Genomic DNA, 17183 nt, shown 5'->3' on the forward strand with positions numbered 1-17183 from the left:
ATTCAATAAGGTCCTGAGGCATTATTCTCAAAGCAGCTGGAGGAGTTTCCTGGCCAATATTCATCCTTTAACCAAGATCACTAGAACATACTATTTCATTATTTTTGCTTTTAGGAATCTGCTCTGGGAAAACAGCTACCATACTTCCTACACTGTGTAGGTACTGCCATTGTGTCAAAACCCTGGAAAATTCTAGAGTCATTGAGTCATAGAGCATGGAAACAGGTCCTTCAGCTCAACTTGTCCATGCCAACCAAGATTCCCATCTAAGGTACTTCCTTTTGCCTGTGTTTGGCTCATATCCCTCTAAACCTTTCCTATCCATGTACCTATCCAGTTGTCTTTTAAACATTGTTAATGTACCTGCCTCAACTACTTCCTCTGGCAGCTCATTCCATATACGGACCACCCTCGACGTGAAAAAGTTGCCCCACAGTTTCCTATTAAATCTCTCCCTCTCACCCTAAACCTACGTCCTCTAGTTGTTGACTCCCCAAGCCTCGGAAAAAGACTGTGTGCAATCATGTCCCTCATGATTTTATACATATTCTGCATAAGCTATTGTCATTATGATCTTGTTGTTTATGGGAGCTTGCTATACACAAATTAGCATATCCTACAAGAGCAACGACACTTCAGAAGGTGTTTCATTGGCTGTCAAAATCCATAGAGCGTCCAGAGGCTGTGAAGGGTGCCACCTTCCACAATGATCCGTCATTGCCTTCTTAATCGGTACTGGTTTATTATTGTCACACATAATGAGACCGCGAGAAACTTAGTTTTGCAAGCCATCCATGCAGGTCATTTCAAAACATAAGTACTTTTGAAGTAGTACAGGGGAAAAGCAATAACAAAGTGCAGAAAAGTGCAGATGCAAAGGGTTTGGGTTAAAAGGAATTGTCAGCATGGACCAGCTGGGCTGGAGGAACCGTTTCTGTTCTGATCCGCAGGTGGACAATAAGGCGCTTAAGTGCTGACCTTAGAGGTCCTGGGGAGAAGTTGTTGGTTGTGATTTCCATTGGGGTGGATTCAGTTTTCCTATTGATAATGGCTATTGTGTTGAGTGCAGAGTTCATAAACATTTGCAACAGATTCTGTTTCTGTTCTATGACTCCAATATAGTGTCACAGTTAGAAAGTGCAGTGCAGGTGGACAATAAGGCGCTTAAGTGCTGACCTTGGAGGCAAGATAAGATCGACTGCAAAGCTGTGCAAGGTCCTATAAAAGCAAGGGGGTGTTGCATTACCGAGGACGGTGCACCCCACCGTCTCTGGTCCAACCCAAGGCTGAGGGAGAGCGGACTGCGCATGCGCGCTGCTCCGTCCAGTTTGTTTACACGGCAGGCGTGCCGCTGTGGTCACGTGAACTGTCGGTGACGTCAGCGCGGTTGTCGGGGAGCTGCCGATGCGGCCTCTCAGGTGAAGGCGAGTCTTACAGGTACGTGGTGATGGTGGCGGCGGCGCCCGGTAACCTTCACTGACACTTGCGGACTTGAGCCGAGGCGAGGTCGCGCTGGGCCCGGTTGGCCTTCCTCCCGGGCCGCCGCTTTTGTCCAGTCCCGTCCTCGGTCGCTCGACGTGAGGTTGCGAAGGCCTCACCGAGAGAGAGGACTTGTTGACGTTTCGGGCGGGGTGGGCGGGTATGCAAAATGTCATTGGCGGCGCTGATGATAGACAGGAACACCGTCCCATCGCATACGGCCCCTGTTCCGACGATGGGCGGGGCTGGATGGTTGGCAGGCGTCTGGCCAATCATCTCCAGGCTGGAATGGACAAATGGGCGGGGTCTCCTGGCGCAGGCTTGAGAGCTGCAAGGGTGTATGCAAAAAAAAGTAGCTATCATGCTTCGCCCGGTAGGTAAATAAAACGTTTTATTTAATAAAGCACCGTTCAAAAGGTGCTATTTCATTTTAGTCTGTTAATTTCATGAGAAATAAATAATAAATTACCCATATAATGTTTTTATTTGACTCCTGACAATTTGTTTATGTACAAATCAAAACCTAAGCCCACGAATGCATTTCCTTCGGCAAATTTGCTAACTTAAGATAATTATTCAAATTGGTAGGCTTATCTTTTAGTTTTGCATCTAATGCTTTAAACCTTTTATTTAGATTTTTCAGTTTTATTCACGGTTCCTCAGAAAATGAAACAGTCCACCGCTGCTTGCAGCTAATCCTGGGTATCATTCAGTCCCAAACTGACGTGTGATATGAATGTCACTTGCTGCCTTTTAAGTGCCAAGCAATAACCATCTCCAACTACAATCTAACCACATCAACTTGACATTCAGTGGTATTACTATCACCAATTTACCCAATAACATTATTGTGGGGGTGGGTCTCCAAAGCCTGAAGGTACCTGTCACAAAACTGCTGTGAGTACAAGAGTAAGGGAATCTGCAGCAAGAAATTCAACTGACTTTGCACGATCTATAAGACCTGTCAGATTTGGGAAGGAATATTCCCCAACTTATCTGGGTGAGTGCAGCACAAAATGCACTGAAAAAGCTTGAAATGATAAGAACAAGGCAACTAGTTCTGATGAAGGGTCCCTATCATTAAGCTGTTTCTCTTCCCACTGATGCTGCCCCAATCTAATGAGTGCTTCCAGTATTTTCTGCTGTTGTTTCAGATTTCCAGTATCAACAGTTTTTGCTTTAAAAGCAACTAAGTTTGATTGGGGCAAAAGAACAAACTGCCAAAGGAACTGAGTTGAAGGAGTTCCTCCAGCAATTTATATTTTGCTCCATATTCCAACATTTGCAGTTTCTTGTGTCACTAAGTTTGATGGGGATCATACTGAATGTTCACCACTAACAAACAAATCCTGAAGATTTCAGTCCTGAAGAAGGGTCCTGACCTGAACTGTTGAGCGCCTGCTTTTCTCCACGGATGCTGCCTGGCCTGCTGAGTTCCTCCAGCATCATTGTGGTTTTTCACCTAGATTCCAGCATCTACAGTCCTTTGTTTCCCTAATAAACAAATCCATTTCTGTATGGAGTAGAAATTAACATTTTTGAATGTGAAAATTGATCAAATTAAGATGTTAAATGTGCTTATTTATGACTTGGATAATTTTATCATAATTGGAGCTCCTTTAGAAAGAACATTTTATTATTCTAGGGGCAAAATAAAAGCTCATAATGCAGACACATTGAAGACGAAGAATTTGTTGTGAGTTACTAAATTTGAATCTTGTGAACAGAGCTGGAAGAAGTGCATTAGTGCAAGGCCCTAGATAAGACTATTTGAGCACGATATTATGCAAAGAGTACTCTGCAAAGATTCTTGAAACAAATACAACATGGGTACAAGGTGGAGGATAATGCATAGGAATAAGAGAGAACATAGACAGCTTGTTTGAAACTTGACACAAACAAGAGGAAACTTCAGAGGAGCTTTGTCCCATCCAGCATTTATTGATCCCTTGTTAGGAGTCCGAATAGACTCAACGGGCCAAGTGGCCTTCATTGCAGGAATAATTCCATGACTCTGTAAAGATTTTAACAACATTAGTTTGCTTGTAAGACTACCAGAGTTTTCTTACTGTTTTATGGAACTGCAGCAGAGTGCAGTTCATTAGAGAAATCGGCTGTTGTTTTACAAACTAGTGTTGAGCTTCATCAGAACATTGCAGGAGATCAAGTTGGAAGAGAGCAGTGTGGAAAACAACAGGACTGAACAGATATATTCATCAAAACAACTGCCGTTCTGTTTTTGGTATACCCGACATATTGGACCTTGTGTTGGACCAGAGACAGTGGGGTGCATCGTCCTCGATTATGCAACACCCCCTCGCTTTTATAGCAAATGGAGTATGCAGTATTGAAAGAAGTAGGTTCACCTGGAAGGAGTGTCGGTGGCCCTGGATAGCGTGAAGGCAGAATGCAAAAGGGTGGTTATTGCATCTGCTTCATTTTCATGGGAAAGTGTTGGGAGAAAATACTGGGGGATGATGTTGAGAAAGCATAGGTCCAGGTGTCACAATCTCTTCAAGATGCTTAAAGGGAAAGTACATAAATTTTCCTGCCTTCAATTTACTAAACGATCCAAAGTAAATTACTTCTGACACCTTTATTGACTTATCAAAAACTACTGTTGCTCAATATGTATGGCCAAGGAACGCTGAATTCATACAAAGTGTTAAAGTTGAATCAATTTCATAAACAGGAATTTCCACATGCAGCACTTTAATATTGAAAAATAAACTACGACAGAAGTACATAATAAGTAGTTAATCGTCAGTTACTCTGAGGATTCTGGCCAACTAATCAAAAGCTGTATCCCTACATCAGAGATGTACCAAACTGTAACTTGTTTCATTAATGTACAAGAACACAAGTGTGTGAGCATTTGGATATGTAAAATGCATTATAAAATTGAAGAGTATTCTTTTAACTTTAAATATAAACTGATTCCAGTCAGACTTTTCCCAGCATACAGTATGCTTCTGTACTGGTACATTTTCCAAACAGTGCAAGGGAGGAAAAAGTATCATGATTTCATATCAAACTTGGGATAATTGTTAGAAATCTTACCAAATGGCATGTTACTGGATGCAAATTATACTTAAATAACTTTTGATCTTGGCAGGATTAGATCAATGCCCAGATTTAATGTGACGAAGGGTTTTCCTGCCATGCAAGAAGTGCATAAGAAATAAGTAAAATTTGCATTTTTGAAAAAAATGTGTTTTGAAATGAAAAGTAGTTTTCATGACGTAAGACTTTGGAGAGTAAAAGTGGAGTGCCTTACTAAAAGATTTAATAAGACGTGCAAGCAATGTCTTTAATGATGGTTCGCTATATTGGTGGTTAATATGTTATCATGCATTAGTAAACTGACAAAAGCATAACTGCTTTGAATTGAAGAGCAAACACAGCGGTTGTTGGAAATAGAAAGAAGAAATGCTCGAAATACTCAGCATCTTTGGAGAGAGGAAAACAGAGCAAATGATACAGCCAAATGACTTTCGTTAGAACTAATTCTAAAGAAAGCTTATCAACCTGAAACATTAACTGTTTCTTTCTCCATAGATGCTACCTGACCTGCTTTTGATGTTCATTTCTTCAGGGGAAATCTCAATGTTATTCAGTGTTCCCTATTTTTAAATATGAAAGATGAACTATAAACAATGTTTAGTTACACTAATAATGGGTACAAAGGGAAGCTATTGTTTCAGAAATCTTGAGGTAGAGTTTTAGTTTCTATTGCTTTTTAACTCTAGATTTGAGACTTGGTATAAGTGTCGTTACAGTAACAAAGTAGGGTAAGAGTTGTTAGTAAGATAATGCTCAGGAAAGTATGGTTTTTAGCTTGTATTAAAATATCTCACAAATCCTTTCAGTTATGAAGAGATTCCTTCATTGTTGATTCATGTGAATCATAATGAGTACCTGAGTATTTTCAATATATAATGTTTCTATCTTACTTTTCATCATTTCCATCACTACAAAATGTTTTCACTGTGAGGGATTCAGCACAAATATGAGCCTCAGAAGTCAAAGGAAAGATTTGAATGCCTTACTCCAGGATTTTGTTTTTATTTCATTCACAGGTTAGCTGGTATTTATTGCCCATTCTTATTTTTCCTTTAGAAGGTGATAGTGATGACCTTCTTGGACTATGACAGTTTGTATGGTTGAGCTATGTCATAGTGCTGTTAGGAAGGGAGTTCCTGGAGTTTTACCCAGTGATGCAGAAGCAATGGCATGTTCGTAAAGTGTATGATTTGGAGATGGTAATGTTCTTATATTTCTGTTATCTTTGTGCAGTGAACCTGTGAAAATCACAGCTTTGGGAGATGTTGTTGAAGAAGTCTTACTAAGCTGTTGCTTTCCATGTTATCGATGTCACACACAGCAGCTATGATGGACAGGAGATGAAGGGACAAAAGTTTTAAGGTAGAGAATGGGGTGCCAGTTAGCAAGCTGATTTGCCCTGGAGGATATTGAACTCCTTGTGTTTCAGGTGAATACATTCCACTATCCTCTTGGCACATGCCTTGGAATTGGAATTGGTTCATTAGTGTCACATGTAACCAAGGTACTTTGGAAAAACTTGTCTTGCATGCCATTGATACAGATCAGTTCATTTCACAGTGCATTGAGGTAGTATAAGGTAAAACAATAACAGAATGCAGAATAAAGTGTACAGCTACAGAGAAAGAGCAGTGCAAGGTCATAATGAGGTAGATTATGAGGTCATGAGTCCATCTTATTGTACTAGGGGACCGTTCGTTAGTCTTATAACAGTGGGATAGAAGCTGTCCTTGAATCTGGCAGTCCATGCTTTCAGGCTTTTGTATCTTCTGCCCGATGGGAGAGGGGAGAAGAGAGAATGTCCGGGGTGGGTGGGGTCTTTGATTCTGCTGGCTGCTTTAATGAGGCAGCGAGAAGTATAGACAGACTCCATGGAGGGGAGGCTGGTTTCCGTGATGTGCTGAGTGTGTCCTTGTGTCCCAAAGCCATTCCACTTTCTACAAGGACGTCACTCACACAGTTAGCTAGCCTCTGACTAGCTCCTCACAGTAGGCTGATTGAGTTAAATTTCTGGTCGGTGGTGATGGTGGGACCTCAGAAGAAGGCCAAGATGGACTATCCACACAACCCCTTGGTTGAAAATACTTGCAAATCCTTCCCACTTTTGCATTCACAGGCTCTGCCATTTTTGAAGTTAGACAGAAATAAGGAATCACCTTCTGCTGTTAGTTTTTGCATTGTCTACCAGTATTCATGGCTGGATGTGGTGAGACTACAGAGCATTGATCTGATAGGTTGGTTGTGGGATTGTTTAATTGGTATTGGTTTATTATTGTCACATACTGAGGTACAGTGAAATGCTTGTCTTGCGTACAGTTCGTACAGATCAATTCATTACACAATGCATTGAGGTAGTACAGAGTGCATTGAGGTAGTACAGGGTAAAAACAATAACAATACAGAGTAAGGTGTCACAGCTACAGGGAAGTGCATTGCAGGTAGACAATGAGGTGCAAGGTCAAACAAGGTAGATTGTGAGGTCAAGAGTCCAAAGCATCCTGCTTCCACTGCTTAGTGTGCATGCAGTCTTGTGTTGTAACATCATCAAGTGAGCAAGTAATTTTTAGATGTGCCTGGTCTGCTCCTTAAGTGCCCTTCTCCATCTCAATGAACCAAAGTTGTTTCCTAGTTTGATGTAAAGCAGAGTCAAGTTGAGTTTATTGTCATATGCACAAGTACATGAATGCACAGGTGCAATGAAAAACTTACTTGCAGTGAGGGATATGCCAGGGTACAGATGAGAGCACAGATTGTAGTGTGATGCAAATCTGCTGGAGCTGATGGCCTAACCAGGTTTGAGAACCTATCCTGTTTAGCACAGTGATGGAGGCTATAATCAATGTAGTGCAGGCTGTAGTTAATATGAAAATGGGTACGTTGTGCAGTGGTCACTCCTGCTCCACACTGCTGTGGATAATTGTGTCTGTGACAGGTAAATTGAGAACAAGGTCAAGCAGGTTATTCCCTCGTGCTTTATCACCACCTTCCGCAGGACGAGTTTGGCACTGTGCCTGTTAAGGTGTGATGCAATTGAATTTAGTTGGTGATGGACTCCTCCAAAAACTTCATATCTTACTGACCCTTGAGCTTTTAATTGTGGTCACGGTCCATCCGCCAATGGGACAGGGCACACCCAAGGATGGGGATCTTATTGCTTTTTGTAGTTGTGATTGCATACATTTGAGTAGCATTATGAGCCATGTCACAGGGTCAGTCATCAACAACATTGCTACGTGTCTGAAGTCACATAGAAGTCAGACCAGGTAAAAGCAGCAAGTTATTTTTTCTAAAAGGGATTAGTGAATCACAGGGCATCAGTTTCATAATAACTAATAACTGTTTATTAACTTATTAAATTAAAATGCCTTGCTGCCATGGTGAGATTTAAATACAAGTAACATAATCATTGCCATAGCCCAAATTAAACTTGTATTCTGAACAGCAATATGTCTGCTTTGCTCAAGAACAAACTGATTCTCAACGATACATAGAATTAGCATTTTCCAAGATTGCATTTAACATATCCATTGTCTCATATTTTTAAACAGTATTTGATTTCATCTACGATGGAGCTGGCAACCAATTTTTTTCGTGTGGAGTTCCCAAATTTCACAAGTACTTTACTGCAAAGGTTAAACCAACAGCGTCAAGAGGGACAGCTATGTGACATCACTATTCAAGTTCAGGGCCATTTATTCAGGGCCCATAGGGCTGTATTGGCAGCTAGTTCACCTTATTTTTGTGATCAGGTACTACTGAAGAATAGCAATCGGATTCTTCTGCCAGACGTGATGAACCCAAAGGCATTTGAAAATGTTTTGTTATCTTGCTACACGGGAAAACTTGTATTGCCAGCCACTGACATTGTCAGCTACTTAACAGTTGCGAGCTTTCTTCAAATGTGGCACGTGGTGGATAAGTGTACAGAACTTTTAAAGATATGTCCAACTGTTCCTTACCAGAAGGCAAATCATTCAATTGACCACCAGTCACCCAGCAGCAGCAATTTTAATGGTTTAGGGGAGCATTCAGAACTTGGAGCTCTGGGACAACCTGAGCTCAATAAAGGTATGACTGAAGATTCAAAGGCTGATGAAAATGGCGAAGAGAGCCCCAAAGAGGATAACATGTCACCGCCCCAATCAGTAGATCATGACAACCTTCCCAGCAATTCGTCCGGAGAGCAGGATCATTTAAGTGCAGAAATGAATAGCCAGGATGGTGAGGAAGGAGCAAGTGACAGTGCAGAGTACACATTTGCCAGGCCACTCTATAGTCAACCTAGTATAATGCCTCACAAACGGTGGGTGTATGTGAAACAGGAAAAGTTTGAGCAAGATTATGGTGATGGAATAACTCTCCCTGCTGTTGAAGATCATCAAGTCTCTGAGTCAGAAAATATTACTCAGGCTGAACCAGTAATACAATCTTCAAGTATTGACGATAGCTTTAATGTTGTCGCTGCCAAAAATCAAGAGGTGTTTGAGGAAGGACCCGAGAATCGTTCTTATGATGAGCAGGTTGATTACTATGGGTCATCACTGGATGAATTTTCAGCTGATCGGGGAGATGTAAATGTCAGTGCACACCGTCAGGATCCATTAATGGCAGCTGAAATGCAGGTGAATCGACTGCCAGGTTATGGTGTTGAAGGTGAACTAGGGGCACCAGTCAATGAAAAGACTTCTCACTCTGGCTTCACCGCTGTTGTTTACAAACTTTACCCTTGTCAGTGTGGCAAAAACTTCACACACAAGAGTCAGCGAGATCGACATATGAGCATGCATCTTGGCCTTCGACCTTATGGCTGTGGTGTTTGTGGTAAGAAATTTAAAATGAAACATCATCTTGTTGGCCATATGAAGATCCATACTGGCATTAAACCATATGAATGCCACATCTGCGGTAAGAAGTTCATGTGGCGAGACAGTTTTCATCGGCATGTGACATCGTGCACAAAACTGTATCAGGTCCCTGACGTCCGCTGACAGAACTTATGGGCCAAATGGCCCATTGAAATCATATATGGTACTTGATGTAGTGGAGATGTTTTAAGTGCTTTCGACTCATTCAGTGGTGGCCTCAGTCACAATAGAAAATCAGTGGTCTCAATACTGACAGCCTGGGGATTTTGAGAAATATGTTGGTGCCATGATGACATTTATTTAACCAAAACCATTTTCCTATAGTTTTACACTTTAAATCTTCAATTATGTGACTGATAGTCATCTGAAATGAAAAGATGAGCCTTGCATACATGTTAAAGGAAGTGGAAAGAAGTGAAAGCAAATCTAAGAATAAATGTAGAACTGTATTTTGCTAATGTGTTATTAGCCCCATTTGCACACATATATTTTATGTTGAGTCTGTACTGGGAGTGTTGTGTGTAGAAATGCTGTAAACTCAAATGAACATCTTGCCTCTGAGTCTGAAGCTTTTTGGGTTCAAGTCCCTCACAAGAGACTTGAGGATAGGCTGACACGTCAGTGCATCACTGAGGAAATACGTTGTTGGAGTGTCATCTTTCAGATGAGACATTAAACCAAGGCTCCAACTGTCCTTCAGGTATATGTTAAAGATCCCGTGGCACTACTTCAAAGAAGAACAGGGAGGTAGCCTGATATCCTGGATAACTTTTATTCTCAATCAACATCACTTGCAGAAAATAAACATTATCTGGTCTTTATTTCAATGCTTGCTGTGCTTATCCTACATTACAACAGTGTTTATACTTCATTTTAAAAAAAAGTACTACTTTAGCTGTAAAGCACTTCAGAATGTCCTGAGGTCATTAAACAGACTATCAATCCAAGACTCCTACTTTCCCTTCATTCTTTCCTTTTTTTCTGTCTTTCACAAAGGCAGTTCTATGTAATGAGGAGGATTAAGATAGGAGTTTAAATTTATATTTTTAATTACTTGCACAAAACCAGAAGTTGGAACAGTCTACAATCATTTTAAATTCCAAGGCTGAAAGTGCCATGTTAATGGAAATTCCTAAATTTTGTACTCTGGAGCCTGATCCTCAAGATTATATTTGGACCTTGAGGATTAGCAACTGAGTCCGGTGTTCAAACGGTGCCCAATGCTGATTGTGAACAATGGGCGACAGATCATTTTACAAAAGATATTCAGATTAAAATACTCCTTCAAACTTCTGAAGTCATTCAACCAAACCTTTGACATGTTGGCTGATGAATAACTTAAGAAATCTTTCTGTAACTTTGGAATATTTGGTATGTTGGTAGCTTTGCAATGCATACTAAAAAAAAATTGTCCCTGTTGATAGTGGCTTTAAATAACTAAGTGTGAAGCAGGCTGAGAATAACAAAGATAGTAGACTGATGCTCATTTCCCAAAATGGTATTACTTACATACTCTTTGTATGCATATATTTGAAGTATTGTGTCGTAGACACTCTAAATGTTGAATACTTGTGACAGCTGATGAGTAAATTACCAGTCAGTTTTATTGAAGTATGTTTCTGTTTGATAAGGACTTATTCACAGCAGATCTACGCCTATGAAACCACAATGAAATTATAGAAGAATATCTTTTAAGGTGGAAAGAGAGGAGGGGAAATTAATAAGATTGAAGCAGCTTCAAAGCTGAAAATGCAGCATTTGATAGAACAACTTATTGGCTTCATCAACAAATAGTTGATTTGAAAATGATATACTGTTAATTGCTTTCTTGAAAATGTTCAGTCATCTCCCACTGAAAGCAAATGATTGAATATTACATTTTTATTTCATTTTTGCATTGTTCAGAAATAGGACTAAAACGACCTGCAAATTAAACATTTTAGGCTGCAACTCCTTTAAAAACAATTACAAACAGTTGACTTGATGGGTTTACAGAACTAATCGAAACACAGCTCAACTCTAGAGTGATTTGTTAAATGCAACTTGTAGGACCTGTAGATTACTATAAAGCACTCCATTTAACATGAGTTCCAAAAAGTTCTTGTTTGCAAATGATATCTGTGTAAAAAAAAAACAACTTGCTACTTGTGCATTGAATTTGAGGGTGAAATCTCTGAGATCAGTTTACCTGAAAATGACACCTCTGTCTATAGGAATTTGATAATGTGATAATGGAGCTTAGAAAGTCGCATGTACTTCAAGAAGCTGTTGAAGATGCACCGACCAGCCTCTTATTGGTAGGATATGGAGGGATCAGCACAGGGGTGTTTTTAGCATGGCTAGCAGGACCATACAAGTGCAAATTAAAGGTCTCTAATGCAGTATAAGCTCTCTGGACTTGGGTAAACGGTATATCGCTGAAAAGGGAAACGGCTTCCACACAGGTTATTGAACCCTGCCCATGCCAAGTTCAAAGCTGATTTTGTTTTTTTTTAGAAAGAATGATCCTTGGAAAATTTCTTTCAACATCCTAAGCATTTTAATATAATTGAAGAGTACTTAGACTTCAGATCCACTACTTGGACATAAAGCTGCCATTCTGGAATAGGTGCCCATCATATAGAGCATTCAGTCGCCATATCCATTGATTTCAATGAAAATAAACATGGGCTAATTTCTCTGAAGGCTGAATTGCAATGCCGGTTGGATGCCCGCATAGCACATTTCAAATTGGGGCTTTTGGTGAACAGACAAGGGAAAATAACTTGTGGTGCTACAGGGAAACCACAGAGGAATGGGACTGACTGGAGTGCTCTCCAAAGATATCACAGCCTCAGTATGCTACCTGGCCTCCACATGTCCTGCAATGAATCTGAGTCAAATTGAAAGTCTACTCTGTAGTACTCAATTTAAAAGCTATATTCACCTTCAGAGTATTAGTACCTTTTCAGTGCTCTGATTTCTGTCAATTAAATGCATAGGCACTAGTCAAGGGATTACTGAACAACCTGAGCCTGTCATTCTAACAATTCCCAGTACCATCGGCATTATCAAAATGAGAGCACGTTATTAAAATTTGTGGTGTGCTCTTTTTGGTTGGTGGGAGCTGGAGGAAGGGAGTGGTGATCTGTTTATGCCTTAAACTCTAGAATAAAGCATTGTACACCGTAATTAGCCACAGGCCTGCCACCTTTACTTACAATGGAGCACAGCAGAATTAAGTAAGAATCAAACAGAACTGTGTAATGTAAGAAGGAAACCCAGAGGGAAAAAAAATGCCAAGAAAGACAATAGGCACTAGTTAAAGGAACAATCACACAGCTAATTACAGAGCAAAAATTCATTGCTTATTGTAAAATACAGTTAATTTGTATGTCTTAATCCATTTGTGAATAGTAAATTATTCTCATAGTGTTTGAAAAGGTGTGTTTCAAAAATACACAGTCCTTAAAATATATTGATTATGTAGAGTTAAATGATATTTAAAATAATGAGACTGAATCCCTTCACCTAAACTATGCGTTTCCAGTAGACCAATTAAAAGCTATTTTCACACTTGCTCACCGTTCACTATAAGTTTCCAGTGGATTTAGTGGAATATATAGACGTGACATTACGGGCATTTTGTGTTTTTACTTGGGACCCCAGTATATTTCTATTTTAGAATATGCTCTCTGCAGAGCACCAACAGATTTAGTCATAAGAGTGACAGCACAGAAACAGAACCTTCAGCCCTCCATGCCCCTGCTGATCCAGAGATACCTATGTAAGCTACTTCCATTTACCAGTACTTGTTCCATACCCTTCTCTGACTTGGTGATTCAAGTGCTCAAGGAGGAACAGGGGAGTAAAATTGGAAAAGTTACATCATCTGTATTGCCCCCAGATAATCTTCTTGAACTATTGACATTGTTTCTGTTTGCATGTATTATGTGCAACTGCACTGTCTGTTTTGAAATTAAAATCTTGCTCTTTGTTATGGTACACAGCAAGTGCCTGTAAAAAGCTAATGAGAAAGTCCTCATCAGATTTATACCTTCCGCTAGATTTTGAAGGTTTTTGACTGGAGTGAGTTCCCTTTTCTAGAAGCACCCACATTTTCCCTATTCACGAAACATGGTTCATTTCTTTCACTGATCACAGGACACTACAGTTCTGTACTGGCATTGGAATTATGCCAAGTGCACAATGGGCATATTAAGTGAGCAAAATTTTTGAGTATAGAATGAACTAGTAGTGGAAGAAACTACTTTGGAAGTTGTATAAGTGGCATGGAAGTGTAATTCAAATGAAACTTTGACAAACTTTAAGCTCATTTTAAATCCATAGCCGGTCCCATTTCCCATTATTATCCATTTCATCTTCCTTTCAAATAAATAATATAAATTTAAACATTTTAAAAGTGGTAAGTGTGCACTGATTATTTTATAATTCAATTACAACATTTATCATATTTTCAAATCCAATAGTTTATATATCATAGATTAATATAAATTGACGTTAGACTTTATATATAATATATATAAATCAGTGCATTGTCTTTAGGGTCAAAGCTAACGGGACACTGACAGATGAATTTATTTATACTGGAGAGATGTATAAAGTAAGCTTGGAAAATTTTAATCGGTAGATTACAGTAGTCGTTGCAATAATTAACATACCCATCTTGGATAGATATTCATGTACTACTTATGTTTCAGAAATGTGACCTTTTCTGTGATCAATATTCAATATAACTCAATACAGTGAGTTTCCAGCAGATATCATATTCAAGGCTACTTTATACAATTGTGTGTTTAAAATTGTAATGCTACCAAATATCAGATGTAAAAGGCTGAAGTGTTAAGTTTTGTGAAATGGCTTTTGCTGTAGGCTTTTCAATGCCGAGTGGAATTCCAGTGAATTCAATGAGTTTCTCTCTATTGCACAGAACTAGTTTATTATGTTTCCTATTGTGTTAAAATATTGATATTTATGTATCGTTACAGCTTAACTTTAATTGTTGTTCAGTTCAGAGATCCACAAACAGTAACGTGCACATTTCTGATGTTGGATTTTGGTCATGTATGAGGATGCCTGATTAAGAAATAAGCTCAGAACCTACTGCTATCTGTTTGTTGCCTGGGCTGCTGTGTTATGTGTGAAGCTATATCACAAACAGTAAAAATTGATTATAAGATGGAAAATTAGACTTGTTCACTTTTGCACCTTTTCGATCTAGTTAATTCTTTAGCTGTTACAAAATATAAATGCATATAAACTCAACTTGAATTAATAACATTCTGGGTTGGCTTTTGAGGTCAAGTAATGAGGATTGTTTGTATATTTAATCAATAGGACCAACAAGAGAGAAGTTTGTTTTTGCTTTCTGCAATGTCAAATTAGTAATGTTGGTATAATAGGCCTTCATGTTTTTTTCCCCCTTGCTCATTTTCTTAAAACTGTACATCAATAATGATGCTACTGAAGATTTCATAAGTATATAAAAGGATCAAGGTAGTATTTTGAGCCTTTACTTCAGCTTTAAACTATCCATTAAGTCAGGTACCACAACATTTTCAGCTAATGGACTTTCTTTAGGAAACACAACTTCCAAACATGTTTGACAGTTTCCAGTTATATAATTCTAAGCTAATTATGAAAAATGTAAATAAGATGTATTTAGGAAGTTTTGACATAGGGATGTCTTGTTATTTGAGTTTTTTTGTAACTAACGGAACAGATTGCATTTTTTTAAATGTTGCAGTTTTCCGCTTCCAGTGTGTATCAGAAAACTTTCAAAAAGACATATCAAATTGATACTATGTTCTTATCATTTCAAAAATCAAGTGGGTCCACCTGATTTTCTATGTTACTTTAACCTATGTGAGTTAGGTTGTTGAATTTAAATAATTACCATCTTTCTGAACAATTGTTATCAAAGTTGTTTACTAACTGTTAAATCACAAGTGTTCATGTTCTGTCCAATGTTATTTAAAAAGTGCTTTCAACACGAATTTACACTGAAACTAACCAGTTATGTCAGAATTTATGTGATTTTTTTTTTCTCTCTGTTGTTTAAACTTTGTTTCCCATTCTAATAAATATACAGTGTTTGGCTTGCTGCTTGCATTTGCCAATGCTGTGAAAATTAATTTCTTCTCATAGAAGAAAATTGTGACTGTTCGTATGAGTACCATATCGTAAAATAAATGTCAGCTGGCTCAAATCATTTGATTGTTTGTTTGGTCTGTTTTACCTAAATCAATAGGGCTTCTTTGTCAAAAATAAATAATTTTTATTAGTTAGGGCTAGCAGTGATAGAAAAGGCACATATTGAATAAAGCTTACTTGAATAAAATGCCTGAATTTAGTCTGCACGCTTACTGTACAACATCGGTGCGTCTAACTATGAGGTCTCCTAAAAGTTATTTCCAAATTGTATCACTGTTTGGTTTATTATTTTTATATGAAACATGTTGCCCGTTGATATGCTGCACATTTCAGTCCGGTATGCAAGATGTGTGGTGTGCAATAAAATAAATCTTCAAATTACTGTTAACCAAGTGAAATAATAAACATTTCTGTTCAACAGGGACCTTCAGCCACAAGGAAAGACCATAAGACAGAGGAGCAGAATTAGGCCTTTCAGCCCATCGAGTCTGCTCCGCCATTCGATCATGACTGATTTATTGTTATCTCTCAACCCCATTCTCCTGCCTTCAGCCGGTAACGTTTGATGCCCTTACTAATCAAGAACCTATTAACTTCCACTTTAAATACACCCAATGACTTGGCCTCCACAGCTGTCTGTGGCAATGAATTCCACAGATTCAACGCCCTCTGACTAAAGAAATTCCTCCTCATCTCGGTTCTAAAGGAACATACTTTTATTCTGAGGCTGTGCCCTCTAGTCCTAGACTCTCTCACTACAGGAAACATCCACTCCACATCCCCTCTATGCAGGCAGGTTTCAATGAGATTCCTCCCTGCTTTTCCCCCCCCCCCCCCCCCCCCATCCTTCTAAATTTCAGCGAGTACAGGCCCAGACCCATCAAACGCTCTTCATATGTTAATCCTTTCATTCCCGGAATCATTCTCATAAACCTCCTATGAACCCTCTCCAACGCCAGCACATCCTTCCTTCGATAAGGGGCTCAAAACTGCTCACAATACTCCAAGTGTGGTCAGACCAACTGAAAATGCAGAAAAAAAGTTATTGCAATTAGGCACAATTTACAGATACAAATGAGTAGCCTGTGTTCCAAGCCAGTACGTCTGGGCTAACATGACATAGATTTGACCCCTTTCATCACATGACAGACTTTGTGAAGCATATATTACAAGGAAGTTTATGAGGGACTTTAAGGCCTTTAAGCAAGATTCTGCCCAAACATGACTCTGTGTTGATCCATGCTTGCCTCAGACAGTCTGAAACTATGGCTTAGTACCGGTGCTATTTAAAAATTAATTCCTGGAATAGGGCACCACTTTCCGCTCTCAGTTCTTATACAGGGTTTCGACCTGAAGCGTCAACAATTCCTTCCCCACCCCACAGATGCTGCTCGACCCGCTGAGGTCCTCCAGCAGATTGCTTGTTACTAACAAGACCAGCTTTTACCGTCCATCCCAGGTTATGCGTACCAGGAGTCTTGAACCACTTTACTACGTGATAGAAGTGCTCCCACAAAACCTGTCGGGTAAAGGAATATGGGAATTTCCGATGGCAACTGTGATGGAATGGACTTTAATCTACAAGTCTGTAGGACATATACTTGGAGGGAAATTTTGAGATGA

General features: G+C 39.3%; 1 protein-coding gene across 1 annotated transcript; it reads left to right on the forward strand.

Annotated features, from left to right (window-relative positions):
- The first annotated feature begins 641 nt into the window (after positions 1-641).
- Positions 642-15599, forward strand: zbtb43 (zinc finger and BTB domain containing 43). The gene is made up of 2 exons (XM_052037240.1): positions 642-1437; positions 8091-15599. Exon 2 carries the CDS (start codon positions 8109-8111, stop codon positions 9528-9530), a length of 1422 nt encoding a protein of 473 aa, XP_051893200.1. The 5' UTR covers positions 642-1437; positions 8091-8108; the 3' UTR covers positions 9531-15599.
- The last annotated feature ends 1584 nt before the right edge of the window (positions 15600-17183 follow it).

The sequence above is a fragment of the Pristis pectinata genome, chromosome 23 (genome assembly GCF_009764475.1).
Source record: "Pristis pectinata isolate sPriPec2 chromosome 23, sPriPec2.1.pri, whole genome shotgun sequence".
Lineage (NCBI taxonomy): Eukaryota > Metazoa > Chordata > Chondrichthyes > Rhinopristiformes > Pristidae > Pristis > Pristis pectinata.

Coding starts and splice junctions, on each gene's coding strand:
- zbtb43 (XM_052037240.1), top strand. CDS start 8,109: ATGGAGCTGGCAACCAATTTTTTTCGTGTGGAGTTCCCAAATTTCACA.